General features: G+C 45.0%; 1 protein-coding gene across 1 annotated transcript in view; it reads right to left on the reverse strand.

The window, feature by feature from the left end:
- LOC137371056 (FH2 domain-containing protein 1-like) overlaps positions 1–19,930 on the reverse strand; it is a 104,767-nt gene that overhangs the window by 34,273 nt on the left and 50,564 nt on the right. Inside the window, exons 4-5 of the mRNA XM_068032955.1 lie at positions 15,856–15,941; positions 12,585–12,685 (exon numbers count right to left, since the gene is read on the reverse strand). Coding sequence (XP_067889056.1) covers positions 12,585–12,685; positions 15,856–15,941 — 187 coding nt within the window. The remainder of the gene's footprint in view (positions 1–12,584; positions 12,686–15,855; positions 15,942–19,930) is intronic.

Consider the following 19,930-nt stretch of genomic DNA (forward strand, 5'->3'; position numbering starts at 1 on the left):
TCCATCCTGCAGCCCTCGCTCTCGTTCATACAAGTTGAAAGAATCTCACATCTGTTGGACAATTGCAAGGGCTGAGGTACCTCCACTTCTACCTTCTCAATACCCTTACCTGCCTCACTCACAGTCACACCCTCCTGTCCCTGACCAAATCAGAAGACCCTATCCTATGGGGTGTGACTGCAATCTGGAACAAACTGTTCACGTAACTTTCCCCCTCCCTGATGCATCGCAGTGTCTGTAGCTCGACCTCCAGCTCACTGACTCTGAACCAAAGCTCCTCGATTCGCAGACACTTAAAGGAGGCACTGCAACACCTGGTTTTTGGGAATGAGGTGGGCCAAGTGGATCATAGAAAATAGGAGCAGGAGTAGGCCATTCGGCCCTTCGAGCCTGCATCGCCATTCAATACGATCATGGCTGATCGTCCAAACTCAGTACCCTGTTCCCGTTTTTTCCCCATATCCCTTGATTCCTTTAGCCCTAAGAACTATATCTAACTCTTTCTTGAATATATTTAATGATTTGGCCTCAACTGCTTTCTGTGGTAGAGAATTCCACAGGTTCCCCACTCTCTGAGTGAAGAAATCCCTCCTCATCTCAGTCCTAAATGGCTTACCCCTTATCCTCAGATTGTGACCCCTGGTCCTGGACTCGCCCGCCATTGGGAACATCCTTCCTGCATCTAGTCTGTCCAGTCCTGTTAGAATTTTGTAGGTTTCTATTGAAATCCCCTCTCATTCTTCTAAACGCCAGCAAATACAAGCCTAATCGACCCAATCTCTCTTCATACGTCAGAGCTGCCATCCCAGGAATCAGTCTGGTGAACCTTCGCTGCACTCCCTCCATAGCAAGAACATCCTTCCTCAGATAAGGGGACCATAACTGTACACAATATTCCAGATGTGGTCTCACCAAGGCCTTGTATAATTGCAGCAAGACATCCCTGCTCCTGAACTTGAATCCTTTCGCTATGAAGGCCGACATACCATTTGCCTTCTTAACTGCCTGCTGTACCTGCATGCTTACTTTCAGTGACTGGTTCACAAGGACACTCCGGTCTCGCTGCACCTCCCCCTTTCCCAATCTATCGCCATTCACATCTGCCTTTCTGTTTTTGCCACCAAAGTGGATAACCTCACATTTATCCACATTATACTGCATCTGCCATGTATTTGCCACTCACTCAACCTGTCCAAATTACACTGGAACTTCTCTGCATCCTCGTCACAGCTCACACTCCCACCCAGCTTTGTGTCATCTACAAACTTGGATATATTACATTTAATTCCCTCATCTATATCATGAATATATATTGTGAATAGCTGGGGTCCTAGCACTGATCCCTACGGTACCCACTAGTCACTGCCTGCCACTTGGAAAAAGACCCGTTTATTCCTACTCTTTGTTTCCTGTCTGCCAACCAGTTCTCTATCCATGTCAGTACCTTACCCCCAATCCCATGTGCTTTAATTTTACACATTCATCTCTTATGTGGGACCTTATCGAAAGCCTTCTGAAAGTCCAAATAAACCACATCCACTGATTCTCCCTGATCTATTCTACTAGTTACATCCTCAAAAAAATCCAGTAGATTTGTCAAGCATGATTTCCCTTTTGTAAATCCATGTTGACTTTCAAATCAAATATCAGTAGGAGAACATTTAGGGGTTTAGGTTGGTTTTGGAAAAGGACAAAGAACAACCTGGAATAAGAATAATTAACTGGGGGAAGGCCACTTCAATGGGGTAAGAACTGATCTGGACCGAATAAATTGGCGTCAAAGGTCAGCAGGAAAACTGGTAGTTGAACAATGGACTACCTTCAAAGAAGCGATAGTTCGGGCACAGTCACAGTATGTTCCCTCTAAGGGGAAAAGTAGTGTCAACAAATCCAGAGCTCCCTGGATGACAAAAGAGGTAGAGATTAAGATAAAGAAGAAAAAATGTGCTAATGACGAATGCCAGGTAGAACATACTATTGAGAACCAGGCTGAATATAGAAGGTCCCGAGGGGAAGTGAAAAAGCAAATAAGAGAAGCAAAGAGAGAGCATGAAAAGAAGCTGGCAGCTAACATAAAAGGAAATCCAAAGTCTTCTATTGGCATATAAATTGTAAAAGGGTGGTAAAAGGAGGAGTGGGGCTGATTAGGGACCAGAAAGGGGATTTACACATGGGGAATAGCTGAGGTATTAAATGAATACTTTGCATCTGTCTTTACCGAGGAAGAAGATGCAACAATGGCCACAGTGAAAGAGGAGGTAATTAATACACTAGAATGATTTAAAATTGATAAGGAAGAAGTATTAGATAGACTGTCTATAATTAAAGTTGCTGAAGCACCCAGGACTGGATGAAGATACCGTGGGAGGTGAGAGTGGAAATTGCAGAGGAACTGGCCATAATTTTCGAGCATTCCTCAGGCTCAGGAGGGGTGCCAGAGGACTGGTGAATTGCAATTGTAAAACCCTTGTTCAAAAATGGGTGTAAAAAGTGGCGCAGTGGTTAGCACCGCAGCCTCACAGCTCCAGGGACCTGGGTTCAATTCTGGGTACTGCCTGTGCGGAGTTTCCAAGTTCTCCCTGTGACCGCGTGGGTTTTTGCCGGGTGCTCCGGTTTCCTCCCACCACCTAAGACTTGCAGGTGATAGGTAAATTGGCCATTATAAATTGCCCCTAGTGTAGGTAGGTGGTAGGGAATATGGGATTACTGTAGGGTTAATATAAATGGGTGGTTCTTGGTCGGCACAGACTCGGTGGGCCAAAGGGCCTGTTTCAGTGCTGTATCTCTAAATAAATAAATAAGCCCAGCAACTACAGGCCAGTCAGTTTAACTTCAGCGATGGGGAAACTTCTAGAAACAATAATTCGGGACAAATTTAATAGGCAACTGGACAAATATCAGTTAATTAAGCAAAGCCAGCATGGATTTGTAAGGGAAAATTAGGTTTAACTACCTTGCTGGAGTTTTTTGAAGAGGTAACAGAGAGGGTTGATAAGGGCAATGCTGTTGTTTGGGCCACACAAGTGCCAGGCAATGACCATCTGCCACAAGAGAAAATCTACCCATCTCCCCTTGACATTCAATGGCATTACCATCACTGAATCCCCCACTATCAACATCCTAGGGGTTACCATTGACCAGAAACCGAACTGGACCATCCACATAAATACTGTGGCTACAAGAGAAGGTCAGAGGCTGGGAATTCTGCAGCAAGTAACTCACCCCATCGGTCCTGTTTATGTCAACCATCTACAAGGCACAAGTCAGGAGTGTGATGGGATACTCTCCACTTGCCTGGATGGGTGCAGCTCCAACAACACTCAAGAAGCTCGACACCATCCAGGACAAAACAGCCCACTTGATTGGCACCCCATCTACAAACATTCAGTCCCTCTACCACCGACGCACAGTGGCAGCAGTGTGTACCATCTACAAGATGCACTGCAGCAATGCACCAAGGCTCCTTTGACAGCACCTTCCAAACCCGCAACCTCTACCAACTAGAAGGACAAGGGAAGCAGACTCCTGGGAACATCACCACCAGCAAGTTCCCCTCCAAGTCACACACCATCCTGACTTGGAACTATATCGCCGTTCCTTCACTGTCGCTGGGTCAAAATCCTGGAACTCCCTTCCTAACAGCACTGTGGGTATACCTACCCCACATGGACTGCAGCGGTTCAAGAAGGCAGCTCACCACCACCACCTCAAGGGCAATTAAGGATGGGCAATAAATGTTGGCCTAGTCAGCGACATCCACATCCCCCTAACAAATAAAAAAAATTATGTACATGGACTTCCAGATGGCATTAAATGCGGTGCCACACAACAGTCTTGTGAGCAAAGTTAGAGCTCATGGAATAAAAGGGACAGTCGCAACATGGATAGGGAATTGGCTGAGTGACAGGAAACAAAGAGTAGTGGTTAATGGATGTTTTTCGGGCTGGAGGAAGGTTTATAGTGGAGTTCCCCAGGGATCAGTGTTGGGACCCTTGCTTTTCCTGATATATATTAATGACCTAGACCTTGGTGTACAGGGCACAATTTCAAAGTTTATTCATGACACAAAACTTGGAAGCATTGTGAACAGTGAGGAGGATAGTGTGGAACTTCAAAATGACAGACAAGTTGGTGGAATGGGCAGACAGGTGGCAGATGAAGTTCAATGCAGAGAAATGTGAAGTAATTAATTTAAGAACAATAGAAGCATAGAAAATTCTGGCACAGAAGGAGGCCATTCAACCCATTGTGTCCGTGCTGGCTGGAAAAACTAGCCGCCCAAGCCACCTTCCAGTACCTGGTCCATAGCCTTGCAGGTTGCAGCACTTCAGGTGCATGTCCAGGTACCTTTTAAATAGGTTGCGGGTAGAAAAAAAGTGGAGACAATATAAAATAAAGGGTACAAGTCTAAAGGGGGTGCAGGAGCAGAGGGACTTGGGTGTATATGTGCACGTCATTGAAGGTGGCAGGACAGGTTGAGAGAGCGGTCAATAAAGCATGCGGTATCTTGGGCTTTATTAATAGGGGCATAGAGTACAAGAGCAAGGAAGTTATGTTCAACTTGTATAACACACTCGTTCGGCCTCAGCTGGAGTATTGCGTCCAGTTCTGGACACCGCACTTTAGGAAAAAGATGAGGGCATTGGAGAGAGAACAGAAAAGATTCATGTGAATGGTTCCAGGGATGAGGAATTTCAGTTATGAAGACAGATTGGAGAAGTTAGGACTGTTTTCCTCAGAGAAGGCTGAGAGGTGATTTGATAGAGGTATTCAAAATCAAGAGGGGTCTGGACAGAGTAGAGAGAGAGAAACTGTTCCCACTCGTGAAAGGATCGAGAACGAGAGGGCACAGATTTAAAGTAATTGGTAAGAGAAGCAAAAGTGACATGAGGAAAAGCTTTTTCACGCAGCGAGTGGTTAAGATCTGGAATGCGCTGCCTGAGTGTGTGGTGGAGGCAGATTCAATTGAAGCATTCAAAAGGGAATTAGACAGTTATATGAAAAGGAAGAATGTGCAGGGTTATGGGGAGAAGGTGGGGGAATGGAACTGAGGGAATTGCTCTTTCAGAGAGCCAGTGTGGATACGATGGGCCAAATGGCCTCCTTCTGTACTGTAATAATTCTGTGATTCCGTACTTGAATGTTGCTCCATATCCATGACTTCCCTTCAGCCTTAAAAAATCTATCAATCTCAGTCCTGAAACCTTAGTTGTCCCCCAGTCTCGACAGTTTTGTTGAGAAAGAGAGTTCCAGATTTCCACTCCCCTTTGTGTGAAGAAATGTTTCTTGACATCACCCCTAAATGGCCTGGCTCTAATTTTAAGGTTCTGCCCCCTTGTTCTTGACTCCTCCCACCAGAGGTAATAAGTTTTCTCTATCGACCCGATCAAATCCTTTAATGATCTTCAAGACCTCAATAAAATCAACCCTTAATTTTCTATATTCAAGGGAATACAACCCTAGTCTGGGCAACCTGCCCTCATAATTTACCGAGTGTGAATAAGGGAGTTTAGTTGGTAATGGCATTTTAAGGGTTGATCTCTCTAGTCTAGTTTTTTGTTTAAATTCAGCAATTAACTAAAATTACTGTTTAGGTTAACAAAGAACAAAGAACAGGACAGCACAGGAACAGGCCATTCGGCCCTCTAAGCCTGCGCCGATCTTGATGCCTGCCTAAACTAAAACCTTCTGCACTTCCGGAGTCCGTATCCCTCTATTCCCTTCCTATTCATGTATTTGTCAAGATGCCTCTTAAACGTCACTATCGTACCTGCTTCCACCACCTCCCCTGGCAACAAGTTCCAGGCACTCACCACCCTCTGTGTAAAGAACTTGCCTCGCACATCCCCTCTAAACTTTGCCCCTCTCACCTTAAACCTATGTCCCCAAGTAACTGACTCTTCCACTATGGGAAAAAGCTTCTGACTATCGACTCTGTCCATGCCGCTTATAACTTTGTAAACCTCTATCATGTCGCCCCTCCACCTCCGTCGTTCCAGTGAAAACAATCCAAGTTTATCCAACCTCTCCTCATAGCTAATGCCCTCCAGACCAGGCAACATCCTGATAAACCTCCTCTGTACCCTCTCCAAAGCCTCCACGTCCTTCTGGTAGTGTGGCGACCAGAATTGCACGCAATATTCTAAGTGTGGCCTAACTAAAGTTAAGAGGCAAGTTAAGTTCCTTCCAGTTTTAAACAGGGGTATACAAGCTCTCAGAGTAGCTGTAGCTGGTTAATTAGGTCACTAGCTTAAACTGGTGTCTGATCTCTAGCAAAGCTGACTTGTCTTTGTTTTCAGAGAACAGAAATTCACGGGTCTCTGAGTGCTGCTTGAGTGCACTGAGTGTGAAGAAGGAAGTTTGGTAAGTGAGGGAGTTCAGTAAGGAGGGAAACTATAAATTAATGAATAAAAATCAATTTAATTTAATTGAGAGAGAACAGGAGAGTTCACCGGGGAACAGAGGGGAGTGGGGTTAGTTGCTATTGCTGCTGCTGCCGTCAGTCTGCCGGCGTTCGGAAAGGAAAATCGAGGTGTGACATCACAGGGAAGCAGGTAGATGATTGACTGGGTGAGACTTCGGTGCTACAGCAGCATGAGAGGGGAGAGAGAGCAGTGAGGCACAAGAGAGCTAATCGGTGAGTATCTGGTGGGTATTTTCTTACCTTTTTCTTTCTGCTGATTTTTATTTTTTATCTGACATTTAAGTCTATCTACTAAGTAGAAGCTGAAATACCGGTAGTTGATTGATAGTTACTCGTTTGCTCATTCTATTTATAACCATTTTATTGTGTTTACTTAACTTCCAATTTTAGTGCAGTAAATAAATAATTCGAGGTATGGGAGGGCTGCTCAAACCCCTCAAATGCACATCGTGTGCCATGTGGGGACTCCCGGACCCCGCCCATGTCCTGAACAACCACAGGTGCAGAAAGTGCCACCGAATCTTGGAACTCAAGGAGCAGCTGGTATTGCTGAGGTGCATTCACGAGGATGAGAGATACATGGACAGAATGTTTCAGGAGGTGGTCACCTGCAACTTTAGAGAGCACAGGCAGATAGGGACTGGGTGGCTGCCACACAGACAAGAACAAGAAGGCAGGTAGTGCAGGAGTCCCCGGAGGACATCCCACTTTCTAACCAGCATTCAGTTCTGAGTACCGATGGGAGAGAGGGTTCCTCTGGAGAGTGCAGTGAGAGTCATGACCAGAGAACCATGGGTGGCTCAGCTCTGCAGGGAGGGAGGAGAAAGGACAGGAGAGCAATAGTGGTAGGGGATTCTATAGTTAGGGGAACAGACAGCCATTTCCGTGGTTGCAGACACATGATTCCAGGATGGTATGTTGCCTCCCTAGTGCAAGGGTCATGGATATCACCGAGCAGCTACAGGGCGTTCTGGAGGGCGAGGGTGCACAGCCAGAGGTTATGGCCCATATTGGTACCAATGATGTAGGAAGAGGGATGAGGTCCTGCAGGCTGAGTTTAGGGAGTTAGGAAAGAGATTAGCAATCAGAACCTCAAAGGTAATAATCTCTGGATTACTCCCAAGGCCACGTGTTAGTGAGTCTGGAAATTGGAGAATATACCAGATGAATGCGTGACTTGAGAGATGGTGCCGGAGGGAGGGCTTCAGATTTCTGCGGAAAGTGGGACCTGTACAAGCCGGACGGTCTACACTTGAACAGGTCTGGGACAAATATCCATGCAGGAAGGTTTGCTAGTGCTGTTGGGGATGGTTTAAACTAGATTGGCTGGGGGATGGGACCTGAAGGCAGTTTCAGAAAGGACAATTTCAGGGCAGGGAATGGGAGGCAGAAAATTAGCAAGTGACTCTGAAAGACGGAATAAGCAAAGGTAAAAAAAAGTGTGCAGCACAGGAATTTGGCAGTGTCAGAAAGTATTTATTTAAATGCAAGGAGTATAGTAAATAAAGCCGATGAGCTGAGGGCACGGAGAAGAACTAGGAGCAAGAGTAGGCAATTCAGCCCCTCGAGCCTGCTCCACCATTCAATATGATCATGGCTGATCTCATCTCGGCCTCAACCCCACTTTCCTGCCCGTTCTCCATAACCCTTCAACCCATTACTAATTAAAAATCTGTCTATCTCCTCCTTAAATTTACTCAATGTCCTGACATCCACCACACTCTGGGGTAGTGAATTCCACAGACTCACGACCCATTGAGAGAAGTAATTTCTCCTCATCTCTGTTTTAAATCTGCTACCCCTTATCCTAAAACTATGACCTCTCGTTCTAGATTGCCCCACAAGAGGAAACATCCTCTCTATGTCTACTTTGTCGATCCCTTTAATCATCTTATATACCTCTCATTCTTCTAAACTCTAGCGAGTAAAGGCCTAAACTGCTCAATCTCTCTTCATAAGACAAGCCCCTCATCTCTGGAATCAATCTAGTGAACCTCCTCTGAACTGCCTCCAATGCAACTACATCCCTCCTCAAGTAAGGGGACCAAAACTGTACACAGTAATCCAGATGCGGTCTCACTAATGCCTGGTACAGTTGCAGCAACACTTCCCTATTTTTATATTCTATTCCTTTAGCAATAAATGCCAAAATTCCATTTGCCTTCCTTATTAGCTGCTGTACCTGCAAACTAGTTTTCTGCGATTCATGCACATTGATAGACATGTGGCAACACAATATGATTGCTATAACGGAAACCTGGCTTAAAGAAGGGCAAAAATGGCAGCTTAACATCCCTGGCTATAGAATTTTCAGGCAGGACAGAGAGGGAGATTCAAAAAGTGGGGGACGGGTGTAGCATTATTGGTTAAAGAATCAATTACAGCTGTGAGGAGGGATGATACATTAAATGAATCATCAAATGAGGCCATGTGGGTCGAAATCAGAAATAAAAAAGGGGCAGCTACACTACTAGGAGTGTACTATAGACCCCCAAATAGTGAGAGGGAGATAGAAGAACAAATATGTTGGCAAATATCAGAGTGCAAAAACTATAGGGCAATAATTGTAGGGGATTTCAACTACTGGAATATCAGCTGGGATACAAACAGTGTGAAAGGCACAGAGGGCACAAAATTCTTCAACTGCATTCAAGAGAACTTTCTTAGCCAGCACGTAACAAGCCCAACAAGAGGGGACGCAATTTTAGATTTAGTCTTTGGAAATGAAGCTGGGCAAGTGGATGAAGTAGCAGTGGGTGATCATTTTGGAGATAGTGACCATAATACAGTTAGTTTTAGCATTATTATGGAAAAAGACAAAGATAAAACAGGAGTAAAAGTTCTAAATTGGGGGAAGGCAAATTTTATGAAGCTGAGAGATGACCTGGCAAAAGTGGACTGGATACAGCTACGTGAAGGAAAATCAGTGACAAACAAAAGCGAGATTCTACAGGCACAGTGTCGGCATGTCCGCACAAAGAAAAAAGAGTGGTACGGCCAAATCTAGAGCCCTCTGGTTATCTAGAAGCTTACAGGATAAGGTAAAGCAGAAAAAGAAAGCTTATGACAGTCACAAAAAATGTAATACTTTAGAAAGCCTAGAGGAGTATAGAAAGTACAGGGGTGAAGTAAAAAAGGAAATTAGAAAAGCAAAGAGAAGACATGAAAAATTATTGGCAGGTAAAATCAAGGAAAACCCAAAGATGTTTTATCAGTACATTAAGAGAAAGAGGATAACTAAGGAAAGGGTAGGGCCTATCAGAGATTACAAGGCAATTTATGCATGGATGCAGAAGATGTGGGCTGGGTTCTTAATGAGGTTTTTTGTCTCTATCTTCACAAAGGAGAGGGTTGATGTAGACATTGTGGTTAAAGAGGAGGAGTGTGAAATATTAGATACAATAAGCATAATGAGAGAGGAAGTACTGGAGGGTCTAACATCCTTGAAACTGGATAAATCACCAGGGCCGGATGGATTGCATCCCAGGTTGTTAAAGGAAACAAAGGAGGAAATAGCGGATGTGCTGAGGATCATCTTCAAATCCTCACTAGATACAGGAGAGGTACCAGACAATTGGAGGTCTGCAAACGTTGCACCATTGTTTAAAAAGAGTGCGAGGGATAGGCCCAATAATTATAGGCCGGTCAGTCTGACCTCGGTGGTGGGTAAATTATTAGAATCGATTCTGAGATCAGATAAACTGTCACTTAGAAAAGTACAGATTAATCAGGGATGGTCAGCATGGATTTGTTAAGGGACGGTCATGTCTTACTAACTTAATTGAATTTTTTTGAGGAAGCAGCAAGGAGAATTGATGAGGGTAGTGCAGTGGAGGTTGTCTACATGGATTTTAGCAAGGCATTTGGCAAAGTCTGACACGGCAGACTGTTCAAAAAATAAAAGCCCAGGGGAGTCAGGGGAATGCGGTGCGTTGGACCCAAAATTGGCTCAGTTACAGGAAACAAAGGGTTATTGTCGACAGATATTTTTGCGAATTTCTGGAATCAGCTGTTTCCAGTGGTGTTCCACAGGGCTCAGTGTTGGGTCTCTTACTGTTTGTGGTATACATTCATGATTTGGACTTAAATGTGCAAGGAATGATTGGGAAATTTGCAGATGGCACAAAAATTCTCCGTGTAGTTGATAGTGAAGAGGATAGCCATAGACTCCAGAAAGATATCAATGGTTTGGTTGAGTGGGCAGAAAAGTGGCAAATAGAATTCAATCCGGAGAAGTGTGAGGTAATGCATTTGGGGAGGGCAAACAAAGTGAGGGAATACACAATAAACGGGAGGATATTGAGAGGGGTAGAAGAGGTGAGAGACCTTGGAGTGCATATCCACAGGTTCCTGAAGGTGGAAGGACAGGTAGATAGAGAATTGAAGAAGACATATGGAATGCTTTCCTTTATTGGCCGAGGTATAGAATTCAAAAGCAGGGATATAATACTGGAACTGTATAAAATGCTGGTTAGGCCAAAGCTGGAGTATTGCGTACAGTTCTGGTCACCACATTACAGGAAGCACATAATTGCTCTGGAGAGAGTACAGAGGAGATATACAAGAATGTTGCCAGGGCTTGAAAATTGCAGCTATGAAGAAAGATTGGATAGGGTTGTTTTCCTCAGAACAGAGGAGGTGAGTGGTGACTTAATTGAGGTGTACAAAATTATGAGGGGCCTAAATAGAGTAGACAGGAAGGACCTGTTTCCCCTAGTGGAGAGGTCAGTTACCAGGGGACACAGATTTAAGGTGATTGGTAGAAGGTTTAGAGGGGACATGAGGATAAACCTTTTCACCCAGAGGGTGGTGAGTGTCTGGAATTCACTGCCAGGAATGGTGGTGGAGGCAGAAACCCTCAATTCTTTTAAAAGATACCTGGACATGCACCTGAAGTGCTGTAACCGGCAAGACTACGGACCTGGTGCTGGAAGGTGGGATTAGATTGGGTGGGCACAGACACGATGGGCTGAAAGGCCTCTTTCTGTGCTGTAACTTTTCTGTGGTTGTATAGTTTAAGCACTTTAGTCCCGGTATCATTACATAGAACATAGACCATTACAGCGCAGTACAGGCCCTTTGGCCCTCGATGTTGCGCCGACCTGTGAAACCATCTGACCTAAACTATTCCATTTTCATCCATATGTCTATCCAATGACCACTTAAATGCCCTTAAAGTTGGCGAGTCTACTACTGTTGCAGGCAGGGCGTTCCACGCCCCTACTACTCTCTGAGTAAAGAAACTACCTCTGACATCTATCACCCCTCAACTTTCAACATTCTGGTGAATCTGCCCTGCACCCCTCCAAGGTCAATATATCCTTCCTGAGGCACCGTCTCCAGAACTGAGCAGAGCTTTTCACATGACTCTAACACAACTTCATCCACCTCTGCCTCCTGCTCTTACACAGATATCCCTCCATTCAATCCAATCACATTCCCTTTGCTTTCCACGTATCTCCTATTGTTTAGTATTGTTTCCTACTTTGAGCAATGCATTTTAATCAGGCCATAAATAAGCCAACAAAAGACTGGAGTTCATTTCCAGCGAGTTAGAATTGAAAAACAAAGAAGTTATGTTAAACTTGTATTGAACCTTGGTTAGACCATATTTGGTGCGCTGTGAACTGTTCTGGTCTCTATTTATAGCAAGGATATAGAGGCACGGGAGAGGGTGCAAGAAAGATTCACAAGGGTGATCTTAGGACTGAGGGATTATATTTATCAGGAAAGACTGAACAGGCTGGGGCTCTTTTCCCGAGAGAAGGCGAAGAGGTGACATGATAGAGGTCTTTAAAATTATAGTCGGGTGGATGTAGTGTTTCCACTTGTTGGGGGGACCAGAAGTAGAGGCCAGCAATATAAGATAGTCCCTATTAAATCCAATGGGGAATTCAGGAGAAAGGTCTTTACCCAGAGAGTGGTGAGAATGTGGAACTCACTACCACAGGGAGTGATGGGGTGAATAGTATCGATATATTTAAGGGGAAGCTGGATAAACACATGAGGGAGAAAGGAACAGAAGGAGATGGTGATCGGGTGAGATGAAGAGTGGTGGGAGGAGGCTTTTGTGGAGCAGAAACACTGGCACCGACCTGCTATGCTGAATGGCATCTTTCTGTGCTGCAGACTCAATGGATCAAGCATCATATTCACTCACCTCGAGCTGCCTCAGTCATGGTCTGTATCCCAAGCCTCAGGCCTGCCAGCCGAGGGCTGAACTCCTCCTTCAGGATCATATTCTCCAGCTGCTCCGTGTAACTGAGAGAGAAGGTCAGAGTTCAGAGAGGTTCAAACAAAGCAAAGGGTCAGAGAGTCAGCAGTATGCAAAGGGTTATGAGGTCAAACAGCAGTGGGTCAAAGGGACACAGCACAAAATATAGACTAGACAGATATTCCCGAGGGTTTATAAGAATGAGGTGATCTCATTGAAACATACAAGATTCGGAAGAGACTTGACACTGAGTGGTTTTTCCCCCTGGCTGGGGAATATCAAACACGGGGACACTTTCTCAGGATAAGGGAACAATCATTTAGGACTGAGATGAGGAGAAATTTCTTCACTCAGAGGGTTGTAAATCTTTGGAATTGTTTACCCCAGTCATTGATTATATTCAAGACTCAGGTTGAAAGATTTTTGGGTACTAAGGGATGTGGGGACAGTGCAGGAAGGTGGAGTTAGAAACATAGAAACAGAGAAAATAGAAGCAGGAGTAGGCCATTCGGCCCTTCGAACCTGCTCCACCATTCAATATGATCATGGCTGATCATCCAACTCAGTACTCAGTTCCCGCTTTCCCCCCATTTGATCCCTTTCACCCCGAGAGCTATACCTAACTCCTTCTTGAAAACATATAATATTTTGGCCTCAACTGCTTTCTGTGGTACAGAATTCTACAGGCTCACCACTCTCTGGGTGAAGAAATTTCTCCTCATCTCAGTCCTGAAAGATTTACCCCATATCGTTAGACTATGACCCCGGGTCCTGGACTCCCCCACCATTGGGAACATCCTTCCTGCATCTACCCTGTCAAGTTCTGTTAGAATTTTATAGGTTTCTATGCGATCCCCCCTCACCCTTCTGAACTCCAGCGAATATAATCTTAACCGACTCAATCTCTCCTCATACGTCAGTCCCACCATCCCAGGAATCAGCCTGGTGAACCTTCACTGCACTCCCTCTATAGCAAGAACATCCTTCCTCAGATAAGGAGACCAAAACTGCACACAATATTCCAGGTGTGGCCTCACCAAGGCCCTGTATAATTGCAGCAAGACATCCCTGCTCCTGTACTCGAATCCTCTCGCTATGAAGGCCAACATACCATTTGCCTTTTTTACCACCTGTTGCACTTGCATGCTTACCTTCAGTGACTGGTGTACAAGAACACCCAGGTCTCGCTGCATATTCCCCTCTCTCAGTTTATAGCCATTCAGATAATAATCTGCCTTCCTGTTTTTGCTACCAAAGTGGATAACCTCACATTTATCCACATTATACTGCATCTGCCATGCATTAGCCCACTCACTCAACTTGTCCAAATCACCTTGAAGCCTCTCTGCATCCTCTTCACAACTCACCCTCCCACCCAGTTTTGTGTCATCTGCAAATTTGGAGATATTACATTTAGTTCCCTCATCCAAATCATTAATATATATTGTGAATAGCTGGGGTCCTAGCACCGATCCCTGCGGTACCCCATTAGTCACTGCCTGCCATTCAGAAAAAGAGCTGTTTATTCTTACTCTTTGTTTCCTGTCTGCCAACCAATTTTCTATCCATCGCAATACACTACCCCCAATCCCATGTGCTTTAATTTTACACGCTAATTTCTTATGTGGGACCTTGTCGAAAGTCTTCTGAAAATCCAAATAAACCACATCCACTGGCTCTCACTTATCAATTCTACTAGTTACATCCTCGAAGAATTCTAATTGGTTTATCAAGCATGATTTTTCCTTTCGTAAATCCATGCTGACTCTGTCCGATTCTACCACTGTTCTCAGAGTGCTCTGCTATAAAATCTTTGATAATGGACTCTAGAATTTTCCCCACGACCGACGTCAGGCTGACTGGTCTATAATTCCCTGTTTTCTCTCTACCTCCCTTTTTAAATAGTGGGGTTACATTATCTACCCTCCAATCTGTAAGAACTGTTCCAGAGTCTATAGAATCTTGGAAGATGACCACCAATGTATCCATTATTTCTAGGGCCACTTCCTTAAGTACTCTGGGATGTAGATTATCAGGCCCTGGGGATTTATCGGCCTTCAATCCCATCAATTTCCCCAACACTATTTCTCTACTAATACTGATTTCCTTCAGTTTCTCCATCTCACTAAACCCTGTGTTCCCCAACATTTCTGGTATGATATTTGTGTCCTCCTTCGTGAAGACAGAACCAAAGTATGCATTTAGTTGGTCAGCCATTTCTTTGTTCTCCATAATAAATTCCCCAGTTTCTGACTGTAAGAGACCTACATTTGTCTTCACCAATCTTTTTCTCTTCACATACCGATAGAAACTTTTACAGTCAGTTTTTATGTTCCCCGCAAGCTTACTCTCGTACTCTATTTTCCCCTTCTTAATCCCTTGGTCCTCCTTTGCTGAATTCTAAACTGCTCCCAATCCTCAGGTCTGTTGTTTTTCCTGGCAAATTTAATTCTTCTTCCTTGGATCTAATGCGATCTCTAATTTCCCTTGTAAACCATGGTTTGGCGACCTTTCCCATTTTACTTTTGCGCCAGACAGGAATAAACAATTGTTGCAGTTCATTCATAGACCCTTTGAATGTTTGCCATTGCCTTTCCACTGTCATCCCTTTAAGTAACGTTTCCCAATCCATCGTAGCCAAGTTAAGGTGGAAGATCAGCCATGATCTTATTGAATGGCGGAGCAGGCTCGAGGGGCCGAGTGGCCTCCTCCTGCTCCTAGTTCTTATGCTCAAAGGGACCACAGTACAGGATTTAAAGGACACATTGCCCTTTCCCTGAGTCAGTGAGTGAAGGCCTGGTCCCACTGCCAGCTGCAGATAGATGATGGAAAGACGGCAGGGTGAAACCAGAGGTGGCCCCAGGGAAGAGGGGGAGGCAGAGGGAGAGTGGGAGGGAGCACCAAAGGGGAAAGTGCCCAGTGAGCGGGAGAGGCCCAAGGAAGGGGACAGGGCCCTGGAAGGGCGACAGACCCTTGGGTGCAGGAGTTGTTGGGGGATGGTCAGGGAAGGTCAAGGAAGGCTCAGGGATGGCAAGGGTCCAGAGAGGGAGAAGGTGGGGAATGGGAGGGACCCCGGGGAGCAGGGACCCCAGAAAGGGAGGGACCCTATAGGCAGATGTGCCCTGTGGAGAGGGAGGGGACAGGGAGGGTGTGGGGCCCCAATATGGTTACCATCCACTCCACCCCTCAGGTTGTGACCTCGACACTCCTCACCAACCTGGGGACCTCCACCAGCAGCAGCATGAATAGGTCAGCCTCGCACAATCGCTCTCGATCTCCATTGAACAGTCGTAGCTTCTTCACCTGTTTAATACGACAACAGGTCATCACGGAGATCAATGAGAGAACAACCATTCAATAATAACAGTGAATATATAATAGGAAAAATATAAACCCAATCATGGGTCAACCAATCACATCTATCAGGTGAGACATCAAGCCGAGGCTCCAGTGTCTCTAATGCACTTCTGATGAAACATTAACTCTGTTTCTCTCTCCACAGATGCTGCCCGACCTGCTGAGTATTTCCAGTATTTTCTGTTTCTATCCCAATCTGTCCTCTCAGGTAAAAGATCCCAAGGACATTACGGGAAGAGTTGGAGAGTTCTCCACAGTGTCCTGGTCAATATTTTTCCCACAATCAAAATCACTAAAACAGATTATCTGAACTTTATGATTGCAAATATTGCTGCTGTGTTTCTACTTTACAATAGTGACTACACTTCAAAGGTGTTTCACTGGCTACGAAGTACTTTGAGACAGCCTGAGATCATGAAAGGCGCTATGGAAATGCAGGATTTGAAAGATTTTCTTTCTCAACCCCGCCTACCCATCTTCTTCTCATATCCCTCAATCCCACCTACCTGTTAATCTGTTAATTGTGTATCAATTGCTTAATTATATGCAGATGGGGTGCGTTTCTTTTATTCATTCTTGAGATGTGGGCATCGCTGGCCAGGCCAGCATTTATTGCCCATCCTTAATTGCCCTTGAGAAGGTGGTGGTGAGCTGCCTTCTTGAACCGCTGCAGTCCATGTGGGGTAGGTATACCCACAGTGGTGTTAGGAAGGGAGTTCCAGGATTTTGACCCAGCGACAGTGAAGGAATAGCGATATAGTTCCAAGTCAGGATGCTGTGTGACTTGGAGGGGAACTTGCAGGTGGTGGTGTTCCCATGCATTGGCTGCCCTTGTCCTTCTAGTTGGTAGAGGTCACGGGTTTGGAAGGTGCTGTCTAAGGAGCCTTGGTGCATTGCTGCAGTGCATCTTGTAGATGGTACACACTGCTGCCACTGTGCGTCGGTGGTGGAGGGACTGAATGTTTGTAGATGGGGTGCCAATCAAGCGGGCTGCTTTGTCCTGGATGGTGTCGAGCTTCTTGAGTGTTGTTGGAGCTGCACCCATCCAGACAAGTGGAGAGTATTCCATCACACTCCTGACTTGTGCCTTGCAGATGGTGGACAGGCTTTGGGGAGTCAGGAGGTGAGTTAATCGCCGCAGGATTCCTAGCCTCTGACCTGTTCTTGTAGCCATGGTATTTATACGGCTACTCCAATTCAGTTTCTTTTTTTTTCGAGATACAGCACTGAAACAGGCCCTTCGGCCCACCGAGTCTGTGCCGACCATCAACCACCCATTTATACTAATCCTATACTAATTCCATATTCCTACCACATCCTCACCTGTCCCTATATTTCCCTACCACCTACCTATCCTAGGGGTAATTTATAATGGCCAATTTACCTATCAACCTGCAAGTCTTTGGCATGTGGGAGGAAACCGGAGCACCCGGAGGAAACCCACGTAGACACAGGGAGAACTTGCAAACTCCACACAGGCAGTACCCGGAATTGAACCCGGGTCGCTGGAGCGGTGAGGCTGCGGTGCTAACCGCTGCGCCACTGTGCCGCCCCTAGGATGTTGATAGTGAGGGATTCAGTGATGGTAATGCCATTGAATGTCAAGGGGAGATGGTCAGATTCTCTCTTGTTGGAGATGGCAGATGCCTGGCACTTGTGTGGCACGAATGTTAATTGGGGTCTTACATGAGCACTTATAAGCAGACACTTACTGAGACTGGTAAAGGTTTTGAGTGACAAGCTACACATTTGTAATTCTTTTACTCTATACAATAAATGTGAAACTGAGTAAATATAGGCTCCAGCATTATCCTTCCATAACAAGCTTTCTGGAGTGTAACATGGTAACAGAGGATGGTTGCCTAAAGCTGAAGGTTGAAAAATAGGAAACTTTTTTTTTTACATCGAAAATTAAAATAGCACAGGCTATTGTAGAAAATATGGCAGAAAGCAAGTGTAAATTGTCAGGGTATGATTACCCTCCAACTTTCTCTGAGTCTGAACCATATGACCAGTGGAAGAATGAAATGGATATGTGGTCACAAGTTACATTTCTACCAAAGAGGAAACAAGGTCTGACCTTGGCGTTGTCAACTACCAAAAGTGTTTTCTGAACTGGATGCTCGTCAGTTGGGTACTGATGAAAGGTTGGATCTTCTGTTAGAATTCTTGGATGAGATTTACAAGAAAGATGACCTATTGAATACGCATGAGGCAGGATCAGATTTTGATAGACTTCAGAAAACAGTTGGTTATTCAATGGAGGAATATATCATGGACTTTAACAGACTGCATAAAGGATTGAGGAAATTCAATTTGGAGATTCCTAGTTCAGTGCTAGCTTTTAAATTGCTAGATTGTGCCAGGGTGTCGCATTTGGACTGGATCCTGGTTCTAACTGAGGTTCAGTTCTTGGAAAAAGACTCCCTATTAGATCTAATGTCTGCAGCCTTAAATAAATTCATGGGGAAACAGTCATTTCCTGCAGCCCTGGTAGAACAAACTGGGCACTCTGCAATGACACAAAGAATGGAGGACTCAATGATTACTGGATTTTAAAATGGTCCAGATACTAGAAGCAGGACAAAGTACAATGGAAGAGTTAAAGACAGGAGGAATGAGGATGAACACACCTTTAACAGGTCTGAATATTACAGTGAAAGACAGAATTGGAACAGCAATCAAAGGCGAATGAATCCCAGGAATGCCCAAGGAACAGTTAATAGATGCTTCAGATGTGACTCAAAGTATCATTATGCAATGAACTGCCCAAAGCAGAAAGGAACAGTCGTCAAAATAACACATGACACAGAGAATTCTGAGACAGAAGAGAAAGAAAATGATGAATCTGAATAAATTGTACTAGTCACAAGGAATTTTAGTCATGTGATGAACGTGTAAGTTGCAGATTCATTCAACTGTGCTGTATTAGATAGTGCTTGCACATCGACAGTATGTGGAACTGAATGAATACAGAATAACATTGTAACCACTCAGTAGTGATGATCAACACAAAGTTAAGGAGTATAAAAGTACCGGCTTTAAGTTTGGTGATGATAACACATTGAAGTCACTGAAGAGCATAATAATCCCATGTAAAATAGTTGGGGTAAGCCATTTATCAGTACTGATGTAGTCCCTAGTGAGATTCCTTTACTGTTGAGTTAACCTTCAATGAAAAAGGCATGACTGAAACTTGATATCGAGCATGATAAGGCAATTGTTTTTGGAAAGTCAGTGATTTTGCAGTTTACCTAGTCAGGACATTATTGTATACCTTAACAAAACCTGACGTTTCTAGTCAGACTGTTAGAGAAGTATCAATAGTAACAGGTGATAAGAATCAAAGAGAAAAAAAGCAAATTGTCTGAAAGTTACACAGACAATTTGCTCATCCTTCTTGTCAAAGATTAAAAACTCTGCTAAAGGATGCAGGTGTGATTGATGAAGTGTATACGAGGATAATAAAAGAGATTATGAAAACAAAGTAATTCTTGACAATGCAGCCGGTGGGGACGTCATCCGACTGCACTAACCAGTGCACATGTATAAACAGGCTCCTGCTGTCTGCGTGTGCCCTGCGTTCCACATTGCCAGGACCTGTTGGCACATGCGTTCATGACGTCATCACGTAAATTGCCAGGGCTGGTGATGCCAGGTGATGTCATCGCATAACGTAGGAGAGAGCGCAACGGGGAAGCAGGGAGAGAGTGGGGTGTGGGGGAGAAGCTGGGGAGAGAGCGGGGCATGGGGGAGAGAGCGGGGCACGGGGGAGAAGCCAGGGAGAGAGTGGGGCATGGGGGAGAAGCCGGGGAGAGAGCAATGCATGGGGGAGAAGCCGGGGAGAGAGCGGGGGACAGGGGAGAAGCCGGAGAGAGAGCGGGGCGTGGTGGAGAAGCTGCGGAGAGAGCGGGGCATGGGGGAGAGAGCGGGGC

Source organism: Heterodontus francisci, chromosome 6 (assembly GCF_036365525.1).
Source record: "Heterodontus francisci isolate sHetFra1 chromosome 6, sHetFra1.hap1, whole genome shotgun sequence".
Lineage (NCBI taxonomy): Eukaryota > Metazoa > Chordata > Chondrichthyes > Heterodontiformes > Heterodontidae > Heterodontus > Heterodontus francisci.